At 41.6% G+C, this 19,864-nt stretch overlaps 1 protein-coding gene across 5 annotated transcripts in view; it reads left to right on the top strand.

The window, feature by feature from the left end:
* Window positions 1–19,864, top strand: part of prdm16 (PR domain containing 16) — a 165,489-nt gene that overhangs the window by 33,517 nt on the left and 112,108 nt on the right. For all 5 annotated transcript variants that reach the window (XM_053236326.1, XM_026925895.3, XM_053236329.1 and 2 more), the window contains exon 2: window positions 19,256–19,605. In XM_053236326.1, the coding sequence (XP_053092301.1) occupies window positions 19,256–19,605 (350 nt within the window). The remainder of the gene's footprint in view (window positions 1–19,255; window positions 19,606–19,864) is intronic.

Here is a 19,864-nt window from a genome sequence, read left to right on the forward strand (position 1 = left end):
TGTGTGTGTATGTATGTATGTGTGTGAGAGAGGGAGAAAGAGACAGAGAAAATACAGGACCAGTATATTTTTTTGTGTGTAAAGTGTGCAGGCTTCAGGTCCCTGCAACGCCTACGTGTGTTAAGAGTGAGTCTTGACTACATGCGGATGTGTGTGCGAGTCAAAGGTAAAGGCAGGCAGAGCGAGGCCGCCTGTTGCGGGTGGCTTTTGATGGAGCCAGGCAGCTGGGTGTGTGAAGGAGCAGGGCAAAGCAGAGGCGGCCTGGCTCACCGCTGGCCTCTATTCACCAGCTCTCGTTAAAAGTCCTCACCCGCTGCTTCCAATCAGACGCTCTTTGTAGCTCTTGCTCTGTGCCAACGCACCAGGCCCATGGTTTCTCAGCACTGGCACATCTGTGTCTGCCGAGAAAGAGAGAGAGAGAACGAAAGAGAGAATGGGAATGGGGTCAGCGGGGATGGCTGGCCAGAGAGACTTCACGATGTATGAACTGATGAGCATGGGTAGGATACAGTCATGAAGGGATGGATGGATGGAAGAAAGAGAACAAGATTTAGAATGTGCAGAGTGACAAGGAAAATAAGATGGAGTGAAATGCTTTTCCGCCTTTTTCTCACGCACTTTAAGTGAGGTGACCCATAAAGTCAAAGGTTAGGGCTATGGGTCATAGAGCCTGTGAGCTCCAGTTGATAAGTAAGAAAGAAAATACAACAGGGCATGCTTTTATAGGAAAATAATCAGTGTTGGGGTGGTGTGATGTGGCTATAGAAACGATAAGGTATTAGAACTAAAATAATACAAACATACAAACCCATGATTCAAGTTATAGTCAGCACTACTGCCAGAGTTGCTGTTGTAATATAAAATTAATCTCACACCTTCTGACCAGTCAAGAATTCAACAGCACTGTGGTATAAAGACACATAAGGTGGCAGTTTGGTGGCTTTCTGACACAATTGAATTTGTTAGTGTGCACTGCTAATTTGAGACATTAGAATTTACCCATATCTATCTCTGAAGCATAAACCTGAGACAGAATTGCTGAATCTAATATTTGTGCATTGTTCCCTTTTTCAACACATTTTGACACTAGGCTCCTTTTGGAATGGGATGAAAAATCCAGTACATGCATTCTGATGAGGAAACACTTTACAGCCTGGATAGGAAATGTACAGATGTCATTAGGAAGGTTGTTCGGCTGCTGATACTGTACTCTTCTGTAAAAGCTGACGCACAGTGTTGTGTAACCGCTGAGACATCTGAGCTGGAGGACTGAGTTAATCTCACAACATATAGTTAATAGACAAGCCTGTCAAAACAAAACACTGCGTTTGTCAAACACTGCTATCTTAACATGAGCCTCGTCCTGCCGTCTCAAGCACCAACAGGAACGCTTCACAAATTAGTGTGCCTTTGTGACCGTTTGGTGTCCCATTGACCCAGTCTTTCAATAGCATGTCCAGGTGCGCTGATCGCTGCCCTGTCTCCTTTAAAGATTCACATCTGAGAGAGCTGGATCTGAGCTCAGGTTAGCTTCCTGTAACCCAAGCCTTTCCTCATCCAGCAAGAGGGGGAGAAGTGAATTAGTATGTACTTGCGCTGGACGCAAAGGGTATTGTCAAAAAGCGGTGTCCTGTGTCTCGATCCCATTACAAAGGTAAATAAGGAGAGGACAAAACTGTAATCCAAGCATTCCTGCTTCAGCTCTCACTGATGTCATGTCCGTCCCCTCTCCATTCAGTCCTTTATTGGATGTAATTATGTGATTAGTTAGGCTTTTATAACTTGCACTGAGGCCACTGTGGTAGTAAAGGAAGATCATGTGTGTCACTGAAGAAGTTTCACCTGTACCTCAGGGTCATAAGATACACTCGTACATCAGCGTTAGCTAAGAGAGCGGGTGTTTATTAGGTTTCATATAAGTATATGTGAGAACATGTAAAATAATAATGTTGATGTTGATTGGAACAGATTGGCTCTAAATCAGTAGTCTGTATGTAAAGAACAAAAGTAGCAACAGCACTTTTGGTCCAAATTGTCGTTTGGTACACATGCAATTCTGATTATAACTAAAATACATTTTTCAGAATTACTTTATTTTGTCAGAATGAAATTGTGTTGTAAAGCTCTGGAATTGGACATATGTCTATCCTCCCCACCAAGCAGTTCCACTCTGACCTAATTAAACGATGCTGGATAACAGTCAAGTCATAAGCACAGCTAGCCTGGGCTTTTACAAAAGCTCAACTTAAACTTAAAGAGATTAGACAACTTTTGCAAGATATTAGCTGTTCAAAAATGAGAAAAATGTCCGTAAGCCTCTTGAGTGCGAGGGGCGAGTGAACAGACATCCTTTTGTTCCCTGTGGCCAGGGTCCTGGCTCTTGGGCACCGTGTGCGGGACAGGCCTACACGCCTGATCCCTGGCCCTGTAAACCCAATCAGCTCCAGGAATTAGAGAGGGATTAAACTCCTACCTACTAGTGCAGCACTTGAAAAAATATAAGTAGAGAAGGAGGAGGGGGTGAAAAAATGCACAGCCCACCCAGGAGGTCAAGAGAGGAGAAAAGTGGGAAAAGGTAAGGAGCATGGAGGAGAGGAGGATTGGATTGGCTAAGTGGACACAAGATGAAAAAGATGAGGATTTCTGCATCTCTTCATACATCAATGCATGAACTTTCTAGTGAAAAAGAAATGCTCAGATCATTCAAAGCATTTTCAGTTCCTCAATAAACTCAAAGAGTTTATTCTCATTCCGAGGTTTCATAGTTCATTCTTCTTTCTCTTTTTCTTGTCCCTCACTCCATGGTGGGCGAGCTAAAGGAGATAAAGACACACAGATCCTTTGGTGTGTGACGAGGCCTGGCCCCTGTCATCACAAACCCCTTGTTGTGCCTGTGAAATCCTCCCTCTGCCCCCACAGAGTGAGAGAGAGAGAAAGAGAGATAGAAAGAGAGGTGGTCAGACAGAGCCATGTGAGGAGTGTCATATGGAACAGCTTTAGTCCCCAGCCCCTGTATCATCCTATCAAAGGAATGCTGGCTGCATCTGGAGAGCAAAGCCGCCTCATGTGTGCCAGCATGGGTGGGGTGGAGGGGACACAGTGACTCTGCCAGCCTCCTACACACACACCCACACCCACATACACTTGCACACACACACATTGTTCAACTAAAGATTTGCCATTATTGCAACTTATAAACTTCTATTCCTGTACACCTTTGGCTTTTCGCCTCAGTATCTAGAAGACAGTAGCAGTGGAGATATTTTTCACTTGAACAGGGAAATACCAAGAAAACACCCTCACACATGTGCGTGTGCACACACACACACACGTGCGCGCACACACACACACACCCACACACACACACACACCCACACACCTTACCTCTTTCTCACCCAGATCTGTACTTGACTCTCTGTCTCTCCGCTTGACCTCTGGAAAGTGTCCTTTCCCTTGCACCATCGTCCTCCTGCACTCATCCTATCTCTGACACTGACATTCTTTCACGTTAGCAGCGTTGACTGGCCAGATAGGCCTTCCTCACTAGCATTGCCCCTATCTCAGAATGTGTGTGTGTGTGTGTCTGTATGTGTGTAAGAGAGAGAGAGATAGAGTGATTATTAGAGACACCACCTCAGTTAATTGGCGAGAGGAGTTCATGTGAACTGGACGCATTTTAGAGCAGGACAACCTAAGACCATGTCTTCTTTTGGTAAGTTTTTTAATTAAGCTGGATTGAGTTGAATGTGTCAAAATGTAGTCGGTTCAAGGGCATCTTTCTAATCTAAACTATGTGTGTATGACTAATGTTAACTGTGTGGGTCAGTTTCTTAATAGAAAATCTTCAAACACATCGTCACATCATCTTCATCAACGCCAAGGTGAATCGTTTCTCTTGGATACTTGGAGGTCTTTCATTTTGTTGTCAGCAAGGCAAACCAGAAGAAGATTACTGTGGTATTATCACTAGACTGATTACATGTGATTTACAGTCCTGAGTCATGCACAGCTTCTCCTCCTCCTGACAGCAAAACAAATGTAAGACAGGGAGGCCAACATAATTTTATTTCTCCCTTGTTCTCCCACGCTTTTCTCTTTTTTTCCTCTTGCTCTTTCTCTCCCTGTTCTTATTGCACTCCCACACCTTTGTTGGTTTTATCCACGTTGGTGGCTGTTTGATGCCTGCGCTTCAGAGAATCATCCATATTCCTTCCTCGGAGCTGTCAGTGCTGAGTGGAGGTGCTCATTCTTCATTCTCTCGTTATGTCTGTTCTCCTCTCCATCTGTCTTGTCAGGAGTCTTGGTCACCTTTAACCCTGGTCCCCGCTCTTTAATTTCTCCTGCTTTCTCTACAGCCCAGGGCCGTGGAGAGGCACAGTTACAAAGAACAGCCCTGGCCCAGGACACTGCAATTGAGTTATTGAAATAAAAGCTTCTCTTTTAGAAACTTACTGCACTATTTTCACTCAGTGATATACATCCCAGTGTTGTCATGTCTGGGCAGCATGAAACTTGAACTAAAAAGAGCAGAATAAAATGAATAATAAGAGGCTGCCATTAGCTTGTTTCTCTCTGCCTCTTCCCTGTCCTTGTACCTTGATTCCTGGTTAATATAGAGACTGATGAGCTCAATTTGGTGCCGGTTCTCCCAATGCAAAAATGATTAATAGCTCTGTGAGGTAGCATCAGCGAGCTATCCTCGTTCAATGGTCACCAGCGCCCCCAAAACCCCTCCCGCGCACACAATTGATGACAGAGTCTTCGGCGTTTCCAAATGAAATGAAGGGAGCCAGAACAGAACTTTGACACCTCCACTCTCTCTTTCTCTATCTCTTGCTCTCGTTATCTTGCCCGTTGCTTACCCCAACCCCAACCCCCATCTCCCACTCGCTTGTTAAGTGTCTTTCCCATTTGTTATGCAAATGGGGCGACAGAGAGGACGACATCATCTGGAAAGTGCGATAAATATTTGATCAGGCATAATGGAAGTTGTCGAGGATGTCTAATTGTGCCACACGTTATCTGGAGGGAAGTCAGACATGGCCTTTGATCTCGTTCCCTCTCGTTTTCGGCTGCCTTCATCATCTCCCACTGTCACATTCATTTTCTCTCCCACTCTCTTTCCCATGTCCTGTCCTCATCTCGTCCCTCTATTTCCAGCAACTCCTTCTGACCTATGGGCAGAGCATAGCTGAATGTCCCTCTTAATGTCACACCAGAGAGAGAGAGAGACATTGTGTCATTGAAATCTCCCCTTTCCTGTTCCCATACTACTCTTTGATAGGCCACTACTTCTTTCCTTTCTGTTGCACATTGCATCCTTTGTGGCGCTGTTTTTTCCTGTTTTAGGAAATGCTGGGCCACTGAGAGGTTACTCTAACTCTCTGATCTTGTGTTTTTACTTTAGTGAGATATAATCATATCTGCTTAAAAACTATTGTAAAAATGTGCATAACTAACAATACACACAAACAATGACTGACAATAAATTCACCTCTTTAGCACTCTGTTGAGCAGTCAGTAATAGAAGTAGATCTTTTGGTATATATTAAAAAAAATGGCAGAACATCATGGCTAGCATACAGGTGGTTTGAACATTTTTTTTTGTACATACTGATTTGAAAATACTTGGAACTACTATGTTCCAATAATAATAATAATAATAATAATAATAATAATAATAATAAACTTTTACAACTTATCTGCAGCACCTTATACATGATAAATGTCAGCATACAAGCACAGGATATACATCAACATATCAAACTTTTACTTGACTGTTCTGTAGGTCACATTATGCACTAAAGTAATTTAACCATGCCCATATCTGTATTATACTATGCTATCATTTTTAAATACTCCATGTGCAAGTTAGTGCTTTTTTAATTACATGGCAAGAAGGTTCATGAAATAAATCTAATTTCTCCATTTCACATCTGTAGTTGATGACAAGGCTTGAAAGTCATGTGGTAATGCAGTAAAGTTCAATCAATCTCATTCAATTAGTATAGTGGAGATGTGGGATTGGTTATGTGATGTTGGTGCAGAATGTGACCATCATGTTTGCTATCTTGATATACATTGCGTGCTTATGATAGAATGATATTCATGCTGAATATAAGTTGTACGTGAGCAATTTTTTATGAGACTGTGTTGAATAATACTCATTTCGTAAAATATATGAAATACCTACATGAATCGTTGTTTGCAGTCTACTACAGTAGTAGTGCTGAGGTGAGAGCATGTTTATTGGTGCTGTGCAGTGCAGTGTTTGTAAGCTGTTGTTTGTTTGTACTCTGGAATTTTTAGACAGGATTTATTTGTGCGCTTGTCTCATCCGGCCCTTTCCTCCATGATTCAAGCTGCTCATCTGCATCATTGTCTTCGGCTTTGACTCTCAGATCTATTAAGCCAAGACAAAACAACTTAATTATGGGAAGCTGATAAGCAAATAATAATCTGTGTTCAAATCAAACAATTGGAGTTTCTTTAAACACACGAAAGAAGCAGAGGGTGCATGTGCATAGACATGCACAGACAGAGAAAGAGAACGAGAGGAGAAGAGAGGGCAGTAATTGTCCTGCACGAAAACACAGGAGAATTTGCATGAAGGATAGGCAGTGACAGATGACCATCATTTTCTTAATCGAGAACTGCTTATGCTCTGTGTGTGCTTGTTTTTCTGTTTTTCTTATCGACATTCCTGGGATCGAGCTTTGCAAGCATTGTGTGTGGGCTCTGTGTGTGCTTATTGCACTGCAGTGTAGTGATGGACATTACAATACTTGAGCTAACCTGTTTAGATGAATCAAGCTTTGTGTGAAACAACTTTCAAATATGTTTTGTATGCCACAATTCTGACCAACATTATAGACAGTTTTAGACTGACCAACAATATAGACAGTTTTAGACTGTCACATTATATAAAGATCTCTTTTTGTACCCTGAGAAAGGCTTTCTTTTTGAAGATAATTTAACATCGAAATTGTGCACAATTAATCAGTGTCAGTCTCATAAAAGAATTGTTTTTCTGTAATTTTCCACCCAAATGCAATGGGTTTTCCCCTACCTTTAAATAAGTTCTGATTATTTTTTTTTTCTCGCCATACATGAGTAGACAGGGAAAAATAATATTGAACAATAATATCACATGGGCGATGGGCAGCCCCTTCAGGGTCCATGGTCCAAACCTGAACTCGGGTTATTGTCTGTAGGGGTTGTCCGGTTTCCTCCTCCTTCTTAACAACATGCCATAATTTGTCTGTAGGTTCGAATGAGTGTGCGAGTGTGTGTGTGTGTGTGTGTGTGCGCGTGGTGCCCTGGCACCCCTTCCAGGGGGTATTCCTACCGCATGTTCAGCATTCCCAGGATACGCTCCGGATCCACTGCGACCTTGACCTGGATAAAGTGGAAACTGAAGATGAATGAATGAAAAGTGTCATATCATGTTTTACATTCCCCTTACAAATTGATGCATCTTTGACAAAATTTTTTATTTGTCATTGACTACTTAAAAGAGTCATTTGAAAGATTTGTGGGTCACTCATAAGTAACTGCAGTGGGTGTTCACATGCCTGCTATCTTATTTGTGCCACTTTCTTCTATGTGGCTATGAGGTTCAGGAGAACCTTGGTGGAATACCCCTTGGGACCAGTAGGGTATTTAATCAGTCGGTGCCCAAACTGAGGCAAATTGGACATCAAGATATGTTGCAGGAGTACCAGAGGGAGAGAGAGAGGTTGTGACTGTCTGAATCATGACTAATAGTTCACCCCACTGTCCCAAGAGAGCAACGGCATGTTGTTTGAGATGTCACACGGTGAGCAGAGACACAGATAACAGAGACAAAAGAGGGGCTCAGCTCACATTACCGAGGGGACCACCTCCATTTAAAGAGTGCCATTTGTTCCCCACATCGACCCAGCGACCTCCCTAATTGCTAGCCAATTATGTGGAATTCGACGCAATTCGCAGGCGCTTTTAAGCGGGAAAATTGCCTGTCTCTAACCCAGCAACTCCTCCTCCTTCTTTAGGCTGTTCATCTCTCTAAGGTTAAAAAGACATTATTTATGTCAGGGAGTGAGAGGCTGGCACAACAAGAGTCCATGCATCTAATAAAGTCACATCCTATGTAGTCTGTGAATGTTAATTAAGTGTAGTAGGGTCATCAAGCATTTAAGACAGCGAAGTAAATGTTCGCGTGGCCTCCAATTCATATCATTTAATTCCACGTGTATGTTTGTATGTTTTATTTGTAATATGTACTCATTTTGTGAAAAGCAGCATTTGTTGTCATTAGTTAAATCATTGGAAAACTAGCTAAAGATAACAGAATGATTCAAAATATAAATTCTGTTAAGAATGTCTTAAGAAGTGTCTAATGAAAGCATACAGTACGTGACTCATATAAAGGTCATACTGTCACTTATTAGCATTAGTAATCTAACATTAGCTTTAATATAGGGTTAGATTAATGCTTTAGACCACAAAGTAATGCTTTAAAAATCAAATAAACAATTCAACACCATTAATCCAGTCTTTAGCTAGCTATTAAAGCCTGGAGAGAGCTAAAGCAAGAGCTTTCACATAGTTTAGAGCTACTTAGTATACATATTAAACAAGTTAAACTTCCTACTCAGCAGGTATGAATGTTTCAAAATATATTCTAAAAAAGATCACCTGCAGTGTTTGTTAAGGCTGGGTCGAAAAGGTAAGTTATCTGTATATGTTACATTCAATACTATTAGCATGGGAATAGGCTTTACTTTGTATTTGTCTTATAGCAGCTGGTTGCTTCATGTCTCTGCTCTGTATTCCATGAATGATGTCTGTGTCATGAATCACAGATGCACAGATGTAAGTGCAGGTTGTTTTATTAAAATATACACAAAATGAGCAAACAAAAGTAGAGGGTAATATGGTATTTGTAAACCATAAAAGTTGCCCATTTGTGATTAGTGGAGATGCAAGGATGGTGCATCAGTCTGTGTTCACAGCAGTTTTTAAAATTGGTTCAGCCACATATTTCAGTTAAATATCAAGTTTTTTGATTGCACTCACAGTACTTTGCAATGGATGCATTAAAAAAAAAAAAAAAAAATTGTAGTTATTACTTCAGCAAGTTGAGTTGCTTTCAAATGCACCACACTGACTTTTCTGAAATGATCAGAACATGGTGAGGTGGCACCGTGCAGTCTCAGGTGGCTGACAGCACTGGTGGCCCATCAGGCTGGAGAAGCAGGCTGGAGCCCCTTTCCCAGAATTCTTGGGGCCAGACTCATTGTTTGTCAGGAGGGTATCGAGCATTGTGTAGCAGCTGATTGTTGCTCGGTCTGGTTCTCAGGTCTGTTGTGCTGGAGAACTGGCTGCATTGTTCTCGAACGCACTTGTCACCATTCACTATGCCGAAGCATCTGTTTCCCTGCTTCCTTCCCCCTGTAGAACAACATGGCTTCCTTTGCATAGAACTACTAATGTCAAGAGTTCTGCCTGGCTCGGTACTCAACAGGAAAAATTTAAACGGATTGATAGATTTATTGATTTTTGTCATTGTTGCTTTTGAAATGAAAAGCTGAGTAGTAAGAAAAAAGAAATTTTGATTAAGCAATCAATGTTTTTGCTACATATTCTTAACTACATTAATAAAATCATATTTACACCCCCCAAAATTTAACATTTTCACATTTGTCCCTTCTGGTTTCCAATTGTAATATATAACAAGAAAACACTGCATAAAGGATAAGCAAAGCAATTTACCTTTCAGCTCAGCCTGTGTTGTAATCATGTAGGCCTTTCAGTCTGAGGAGAAGATCATACTGTACTACCATTGTGGGTTCTGACATGCAATGAAACTACCCTGGATTAAATGAAACTAGATTTGATCGTAAGTGGATTAGCTGTGCTTGAAACAGAACAAAATACAGACACTTAATAATCTTTTAATCAAACATGGCGTTTGCTTAATTTGGAATTCTGTGGTTTTCTAGCCTTTTTATTTCTCAGTGTAAAATATTGACACACTAAATAAATCCAATAAAGGGCGGAGGCAATTATACTGCGAATCAGAAGAAAAAAAACACATATATCATGCTAGTTTAGATGTACTGTTTTTTGTAAGTGTTTTATTTAACCGGTGTATTCCTCCTAGATTTGGGCAAATATTTTCTCATATACATCTTGGCTTAATTTGATGTTAATGTAGGGAACTGCATTAAGTCATTTATCCCATGACGAGTGTTACTGCTAACACAAGAAACTTGTGTTGATAGCAGTTTTTGTGACAATGAACATTTACTGACAATATAATATGCTGTAAAGTTATTTTTGAAGTTGCTCCAGTTGCTTTATTGCTATGTCTGCCTTACTGTGTTCTGGACTTCAGTCAGGTATAGTTGTGTTTCCAGGCTTCTGACGACTGAAAGTTTCTCCCACACCATGGAATCCCTGTTCCATTTTATTGTATCATTTATTAGCTTCACTGGCCTGCGGTGAAGGAAGAGTGTGATGAATAAAACAGCTTTCCCATCTCTCCGCTATAAGAGAGTAACAGTGTCTCCCTCCCCGTGACATTTCATGTAGCCGCCTTTCCATAGAGTGGTCACTTCTCCATAAATGTCATCCTCAGCTGGATTAGTGATTTATGAATGCCGGCTATAGGAGCGAGTGAGAGAGAGGTGTACAATATGTGGGGCAGAGATACGGGAGAGAGAGCAAGGGGAAGGATGAGTGTGAGGAGAGAAAGACTGGAAGAAAATGGTTCCACCAAGAGTGTGTTCTTTCAGCTCCCAGCACCTTGGTCCAGGCCCCCAGCCTGCGCTCTTTTAGCTCTAGTCTGACTGCTCAATGAGCCAGAACAGCGTGATTAGCCAGGCCAGTGCTGCGGCCGGCTTATTGAGCGACCTCGCCTAATTCACTTGACCTACTCGCCTGAGTCCACACACATAAAAAAGCCTCACTGAGACAGACTCAATTAAGAAATGAGAAGACATCATGTTTGGGTTTCCTTCACACATTGGCATGAAGTATAAAGCATTGCGTTGTGCCAAACACTGAATAAGGAAAATATACAGGCTGTCCCAAAAGTCTCCATACATAGGAGAAATTAACACTTTTTAGCAAAATGTGTTCCAAAATTTTTCATACTTAGTTTATATTATATATATATTTTTTTCAGATAGCCTTTAAGAATGCATTTGACAAAAGAAGAATGTATTGAAATCATTCTCATGGATGGATCATGAATCTGTCGCAAGGTTGCAATGGACTTTAACAGGAAACATGGCAAGCACATCACACACGACACTGTTGCCAAACTGGGAGCCGAAGTTGGGAGAGATGACTCCGTGCCTTGTGCCGCCAAAACAACTCTGACCCGTCGAGGCATGGATTCCACAAGAAGGTGTGCTGTGGTATCTGGCACCAACAGATCCTTTCAGTCCTGTAAGTTGCGAGGTGGGGCCTCCATGGATCGGACTTGTTTGTCCAGTACATCCCAAAGATGCTTGATTGAATTGGGATCTTGGGAATTTGAATGCCAAATCAACACCTTGAACTCTTTGTCATATTCCTCAAACCGTTCCTGAACAATTTTTGCAGTGTGGCAAGGTGCATTATCCTGCTGAAAAAAGACACTGCCATTAGGGAGTACCATTGCTGTGAAGAGGTGTACATGGTCTGCAACAGTTTAGGTAGGTGGCACGTGTCAAAGTAACATCCACAGGAATGCCAGGACCCAAGGTTTCACAGCAGAACATTGCCCAGAGCATCACATTGCCTCTACCGGCTTGCCTTCTTCCCATAGTGCATCCTGGTGCCAGGTTCCCCATACATATCTTTACATATATATATATACACACATATATATATACATACACTTTTAAATAACAAAGAGATGTGACTTATGGTTCAATTCCTTATACCACAGTTGAATGCTTGGTCAGAGGGATTTAATTCATTTTCTCTGACAGTAGGTCTAGTAACAAGGCAAATTACAGGTTTATATCAATGTGCTCATTCTACTACTTTACATAATACTTTATTGTTTCTATAGTAACAGCTACACAGCGACCTTTATAATGGACACTTCACAAAAAAAAAACCTGTGCAATTAAAGTTTTCTGTTAGTAGATGTTTATTTAATGTTTTTTGGAAGGAGTCTCCAGTGTCAGCACTTTGTAACAGTCACAGGTAAAGCTGTAACTTCAGGACGAAGGGCCTTGCACTTTGCAGTTTGTTCAGTGTTTTGTAATAAGATTGTTCAGGTTAAACACCATGAAGAATATGATATCGTCAGATTTTAATTGCTGAAATCACCGGGTTAAGAATTACACAAATTCTGTCATATGCCCTCAAATACTTCGTATGGCCAGTAAGCGTTTTTAAAACCTTGTATGAGGAAAAAAAAAATCTGTAAGCAGTCAGAGGATTGTGAAAAGCACCCATGTGCTAGTGCTCAGGTGATTCCAGTCCACAGTCCACTCCTTCATTCATCTCCATTATTTCATTCTGTCCTCGTTTTTTTTAAAGTCTTGCTGTTTATCAGCTCTTCCACACTGTACCTTCCCCTCCATCCTCTACCCCAATTTACTTCATTCCTCCCTCCCTCTCTTTCTCTCTCTCTCTCTCTCTCTCTCTTTCTAACAACCCCCCTTTGCTCGTGTCCCCATGCGGCAGCAGGTCAGTGGCATGCTAACACTTTTGTCAGTGTGATTAATAGCATGGTGGATTGTCGTTAATTCACTAGCTAATGACTAAGACCGGGGCCAGTCGAGGAGTAATCGGGTGATGTATAGCCAGGGAGTGCTCCCTGTGCCAGAGGTGAAAATCATTTCCCCCACTCAGATACCGTTGCAGGCCAAACCAATGGCTTTTCCTTTTAATAAAAACGAATGCATTTTTCTCCCTCTCCTCTCTTTCTCTTGTGCTGCAATTCCCAGTAGGTTGCTAAATGAAGCTGTTTTAATACAGGAGCCGCTGGGACGCCTCTTTTTACTCGGATGGGAACTTATGTACTTCTTTTACCGAGTTTCCTCAAAAAATACCATGTACCCAATGCTTGTGATGTATGCTTGTATAATAGTGCTGAGGTAGTCGCAGTCTACTTGCTGTAGTCCCTTTAGCGCCATTAGCGAAGTGCTTAGTTAGACAAGTGTTCAGTTACAGTTCTGGGCAGCCCTCATCCACCCCCTGATTTCTTTTCCACAGAGAGAGCTGTGTAAGCCTTGCAATTAAATACGAGCAACGGCGTTTCCTCCGAGCGCATTTGGGAAGTGCAAACAAATTTGAATTCTTATGGAGGGAGGCAGGAGAGTGGAGTAAAGGGAGAGGGGAAAGGTTGAATTTGTTCCTGAATAAGCTGTCACTGGTCCGGCTGTGTGAGGCTGCGCTCTCAGCCCGAGGGTAAAATGGTAATGTGCCCACTGAAACACAGGAACGGTAGAGGCCCGAGGAAACGAGAGAGAGAGAGAGAGAGAGAGGGCGGAAAAGAGGTGAAGCCAAGTCAGAGCGCAGAAAAAAAGATGGAGTAGTGATGAAGTGGACTGCTCACTTCAGTGAGTTTTCTTTACACAGCTAAACCGTGCTGAAAGTGGGGCAGACTGCACAAGCACGCACTTAAAATGCTCTGTGTGCATTTTATGTGTATGTCTATTAGGACGTCGCATTTTACATTTAAATATGGTTTACTTCTTCCTGGGGTGGTCAGGATGGTGATGAAAATGCTTTTTTCCCCAGAGTTGTTTTTGATTAAACAGTGAGCTCTTTTATATATGCTTTAATCTTTCATGATTCACATAAATAAAATAACGCAAAGCAACATTTCCCTCAGTGATTGAAAGAATCTGTGGTATTATTTTATTAATAGCAAAGATTTACAAGCAATGCCAGTCAAGGCCATGCTCCACTCCAGTAAGAGCAGCAGCACTTTCAGAGTGTGTGGAGCATATGCTGTTCTGTCATTATCCAGGCTGAAGCCTTCTGGCATTTATTAGCAAACCAGCCTTCTGGTGTTCTCTCTCTCTCTCTCCCCCACCCTGCCCTCCTTTCCCTGGGTGATGTTTGCAACTCAATTTAGCAAATGTAAGTTAGTATTGATTATTATTAATATTTATCATGTTTCTGAAAATGTCTTTTCCCAAGCGCTATTAATCTGTCGTGTTAATAAATGTCTGTGCAAGGTCTTGTGATACTCCCCAGGGAGAGCCGCAGACTAGAATGGCAATCAGGAGCCTGACAGGAGCAGCACATGCTCTCTCTCTCTCTCTCTCCCTTTCTCTCTCTCTTGCTCTCTCTCTCTCCCACACACACACATATGCATGCATGTCGTCTCACTCCTGCAGGCCCTAATATGATTGTGGTAACTGATTAGGCTTTGTGTTGAGACTCTTTAAGCCTTCTAATGACATGCATCCATTAAACGCAAAAGGTGTTACAAATCTTGCCACGGATCACAGCACCATGAATAGAGCTATCTTACAGCTCGGTGGGTTTTTCTCCTTTTAGTACAAAACCGAAACAATTTTAGTTCATCATAATGCAAAAAAAAAAAAAAAAAAGGCTAATCATGAGTGATATTGTGTTACAATACGCAATTACAAATTAGACACTTTTGGTCATTCTTTTCTTCCTATATTTCTGTTAATATGACAAGTTTAATTTTTTTTGTCTAATTAATTTCAGCAGAGTGAAAAAAAGAGGCTGGTGAGAGAATGATTATTTATATGTTTATAGCTGCTATAACAGGAACTGCCTGGTTTCACAGAACAATAAATGTAAACTATAACCTGATAAAAAGTTTAAGGTGTCATTTATTAATAACTAAAAATATTGTTGGCAAATTGCTGTGGTGTCAGAGGAATTAAACACTTTAACACATGCATTTATTGGAAAAAACAACAACTTTGGGGTGGTAACAGTGACTCTGCTTTGAACCATCTTTTTGTTGATTATTTTTCTGTAACAGCACACTCTGAAGTGTTTTATTCCTTACTTAATACAATTAAGTATGAGTGCATACTTTATGACAGTATGCAGTAACACATTATCTACTTTGGGTCATTAGTAAGGTCTAGAATTTTCACTTTCAGTTCAAATGACGCTCATACAGCTCTCCCAGTGCTGGCAGGCTGTAGCTCGCTGTGGGCTCGACAGCTCGGCCACGGTCCTTTAGCACTTATTGTGTATCGACTGTTCAAACAGCCGCAGTGGTCAAGGTCAATTCCTTTAGCACTTTCTTCAGCCAGTTTGTCTTCCTCCAGCAGATGAGGTGGAGAGAGGCTGCACACACTCCGAGTTTGCACTGGCTTGGACACTGTATACACAGACACACTGACCCTGTGTCTGTGTGTGTGCCTACAGACTGTATTTCGCCTCACAGATTTTAGGATTAGCCCCTCCATAAGGAGCATCTAAAACACTGAGGGCTTTTTGAATGCACAGGCATGAGGGAACTCCCCTGGTTTTCTGCCCCATGGCTCTCACCTAACTGGAGAGGCAATATTGCTACTTTAAGTGTTACTTGGAAACAATCCCTGCTGCTTTTACAAGGGGAAACAGCGCAGGTTTCTGGAACGCATATTCAGTAATCTAGCGAACTGTCCCTTGCGCCCCCTATTCCGAACACGTTCTTGCGTCAATCGAAATAACTGTGCCATGGAAAAGATCACACAATTTCATCCCTCCACGCCTTGTGTGTGTGTGTGTGTGTGTGTGCGCGCATGCATGCGTGTTCGATTTTTACTGGCACACGCCTTTTTTCTTCCTACATTAAAATAAGGGCAGCAGAGTTTTGAGTCCAGATAAAATCATCAAAGCTCTGATTAAAGCGGAACAGGTAAAAAAGGTTCCCATTGTGGCTCTAATGATGGCAGTAATTCTGTAAGTGGGACCACATTTCTGGATTATTAAGTGCGCGAGTAGAATAATGGACCACATGGCACGTTTGAATAGCTTTGGTCAATGCTGCTACCAGAAATACCTTTTTTTTCCTGTCAGAGGCAGAGCTGTATTTTCCTTTCTTTGGCCTAGCACACACTTTGTATTATAAAAGTTACTTGGTGTTGACAAATCACCTTTAGAAAGAAGAGCAATTTGCTAAATGCTAGAACAAAAAGAGCCTGAGGTTATGACTGGCCTATAAAGTTCAACCATTGATCGCATCACTGACATTATGTGTGCAAAAATGTTATCATCTTAAATATGATCATTTCTGCTACAGTGGGGAGTGTGGAGAAATATGAGAGCTCCTGAGATCAGGCTGTTTATTTGAGCACAGGATCCTTTGTTCACATCTCATTTAGCGCAGGGCATCTACAAACACAAAAGTGCAGGGTTCAGACAGCGGGGAAACTACAACTGGTGCACACTTTGAACTGAAATGTGAACGCAGATGCCTTATTCTTACCATTTTTATTATTTTGAACTTCGAAAAGTCATTATTGTCAGTTCAAATGAATGCATTTGGTACTTATAATTCCCTTTCCCCTAGTATTAACACGTCACTGAAAATGCCAGTGTGTGTAATGGAATCTTTCTGAAAATCTGTTACTTTGACACACTGCCTGAACTCTTCCCATAGAGAGTTGTTAAAGCCCAGAACTTCAGGAAGAGAGAAGGAGCTCCCTGCGTGTGTGTTTGCATGTGCGTACATGCGTGTCAGTATCTCTCCTGACAACAACAAAGGGCGCTGTTTAAAAGCGTCGCTTTTTACAATTTATCAAATAAATCTGATGCCTTCATGTGGCGGGGCCAGGCCGCACGGTAGTTTCCATTGGAATAACAAAACCGAACAAGCGCCTCATTGTGACCAGAGCTTGGAGGAGAGCAGGACCCCCAAGGTGCGAATTAATGATGGCGGCCTGGTGTAATCAGGATAAATAGTTCAGTATGAGGGGGAGAGAAAACATAGAGAGGCACAGAGGAAGGCACTATCTGTCTCTCGCTTCTCCCATCCAAATACCTCCAGGAGACAGTGCTAACATCGCCAGTCTGCATAAACTCCTGCCAAAGCAACTCAGTTCAAAATGTCAGCTTTGTGTTCCGTCGCTGACATTCCTCGAAAATTCTTTTCCCTTCCTTTTTTCACCCAAGTATGTTTGAGTTCTTAATGTCACAGAGACATAGTGAAAACACAGCAGAATGGATGAGTTTTCATACCATGTTCATGACTCTTCTCCTTCTTGTGCTGTGAAATCAGATGAATAGGCGGATCTCAGAAACATGTTCTTAATGCTCAAGAATAAGAGCTTGTAAATAGCATTGGGTTTTTAGTCTCATGGTGCTGGTGGTTGCTTGTGCACTACACTTTAGCCTCTCAAATACATACGCAATTTTACATCACTCACTTTTAGTGCGTATTTCTGCAGGCCTCTTTAACTGGAGTATTTAATAGATTTTCCAACCCTGTCTTTGCTTGTTGAAAATTGTACTTGATGGGTCAGATGCCAAAGAAAGAGAAGGGGGGAAAAAGGTTTAATGGGCTTGAAAACACTTTTGATTTGCAAACAGCACCAGATAGGCTATGGTTGTAAAATTTTAATTGATCTGTGAAAAGGAGAAGCTACTACTAGGCCACATGTTCTTCAGTTAATTGCCCGACTGGTCTGAGACTCCAGTGAAGTCTGATCATTAAAGAAATTGGTAAAACGTTTCTTTTCCCTTGGAATCACAAGATGACGCAGAATCTCTTTTTAAAGCTCTTGCGTTTTTTTTTGGTTGGGTTTTTATAAGATAAATTTCCTGGATCTTTCAGGATCTTTGTGTTTGGGAGGCTTCGTCACCAGTATTCACATTACACATTTTACAGTTTAGTGTCTGTTAATTCCTTAACTGTAACATATTTTTATAAAAGAAAATCTACGAGGAGTGTTAAAGCTATTTATAGCAGTATCTTTGAATATAGAATTAGCTTTATCTTTTTCCCCCAGAAGATAGCTGGAAAAAACAAATCAACAAATTAATTCTTTCTGCTGCATTGTACATGCATCATGCTGTTTTCCTGATGTTTACAGCTGTGTTTGTCTGCATGTGAAATTGCCCGGAAAAGCTTTCAAACTGGTTCACCTTAGCCTTGTTCAGGAATGACTGCATTTCATATATTTTTTTCACAGCTTGGTTTATGTTGCTTATGAATAAATAGCATTTCAATTTGAAAGGAAGCAGTTCAGAGCAATAAAGTTGTGTTCTTGGCAGCACTCACAAGGGGGCTGAGTCGTGGCTGATTGGAAGCACTCCTGGCGTAATTGCGGCCTAGTTAGCTCTGATTGCTGGTCCTGTGTTTGGATAGCAAACTGCACTGGTGCTTCTACAAATTACACTGAGTCAATACGTGTGCACTGGCATGGCTGTTGTCATGGACACATGCGAAAGTGGCTGTTGCATTTGTAATCCCCATCTCCAGTGAAAACCCATCTCCAGTGAAAGTAATACAGCTACAGCCATGGTATATAAGATGGTCAGTTGTGGAAGTGGTTGCTGTCCTTATACTTGACATATTAATTTAATAAATCGCAGAGTTGTTTTAGGTTTCTTTCTCAAAAAAGTGTGCAGTTGTATTCATTTTTAACCTCTGATAGCAGCAGAATGTGCCTTGAACAAATCTCGCGGGTATCTTGAGCAGCTTCATGGCTCCTGGCCTTAATGATCAGCTTTTACCTCCATAACCACGACGGCTAAATACCACAATTACTCTGTCAGGCCCAGAATGACAATAAACATAGGTGACTATCTGAGTGGTTGAAGATGACTGGCCATGGCGTCAGACCACACGGTCATTTGGTCTTATTATCTGTAAGACGATCAGACAGGAAATGGTAGTGGCTGTGATTGAGTGGAACAAACGCCAGAAGCAGGCTGGAATGGAGCTGAGAGTCATTTCAAAAGCCTTCGGTTTTCCATCTTCAGGAGTTTGAAGAAGGCCAGTCAAGAGATGATAACTACACACATCACTCTAATGACTAGCGTGAAGGAATGGTGTTGAACAGTAGATCTGTGTAGTTATATAATGGAAATAGTGATTTTTTTATTATTATTATTTTTGGTGCCATAATTCTGTTTAGAAATTATATTGGAAATAACTTTTATTTTATTTTAATTCAAAATAACATGACAGTTATTTATATGCTATTTTTCCATCACTCATTTCTATGCTACACACAGCAAGAATACTGTACATAACAACCTAAAATATAGAGTAGAATAACAATGTTGATGTGCACACTACTGACGATAACAATGATTGTCCTTGGTTGTATTGTTTCAGATGATAGTGAGGCAGTAGACAGCATGTACGACACAGAACTGAACCCTGCAGCGGGTGAGAGTGCAGAGGAGGAGACGGAGGACAGCGTCATGTCTCCGATCGCCATGGGCCCTGCCTCGCCCCAGCCCAACAACGAAGACTTCACCCCAAAAGAAGGCTCACCCTATGAGGTGCCTGTCTACATTCCCGATGACATTCCCATCCCCGCCAACCTGGAGCTGCGCGAGTCCTCCGTGCCAGGCGCTGGCCTCGGCATTTGGGCCAAAACCAGAATCGGGATGGGCGAACGCTTCGGACCGTTCCACGGGCTGCACAGTGCCACCGTCAAAGAGACCACTTATGGATGGGAGGTAGGTACAAACTATACAAATAATACATGTAAAAAATGAGTAGGCACTATTAAAGCTTTTGGATTGTTATGAAATGTGATTATGGAGATGCAAAGCAATAAGATACTGTACATAAGAGGCCCACTAGAGGACTTGCGGCTAAGGTAAGTGAATCTTGTCCTAGTGTGATTAGCTCCTAGTCTGTGGGGAAGAAAAACCTACAGAGCAAACATGCTTATTCCATGTGCATATTCTACATGGATCTGATGTCATTACTGTG

The sequence above is a fragment of the Pangasianodon hypophthalmus genome, chromosome 8 (assembly GCF_027358585.1).
Source record: "Pangasianodon hypophthalmus isolate fPanHyp1 chromosome 8, fPanHyp1.pri, whole genome shotgun sequence".
In the NCBI taxonomy this organism is placed as follows: domain Eukaryota; kingdom Metazoa; phylum Chordata; class Actinopteri; order Siluriformes; family Pangasiidae; genus Pangasianodon; species Pangasianodon hypophthalmus.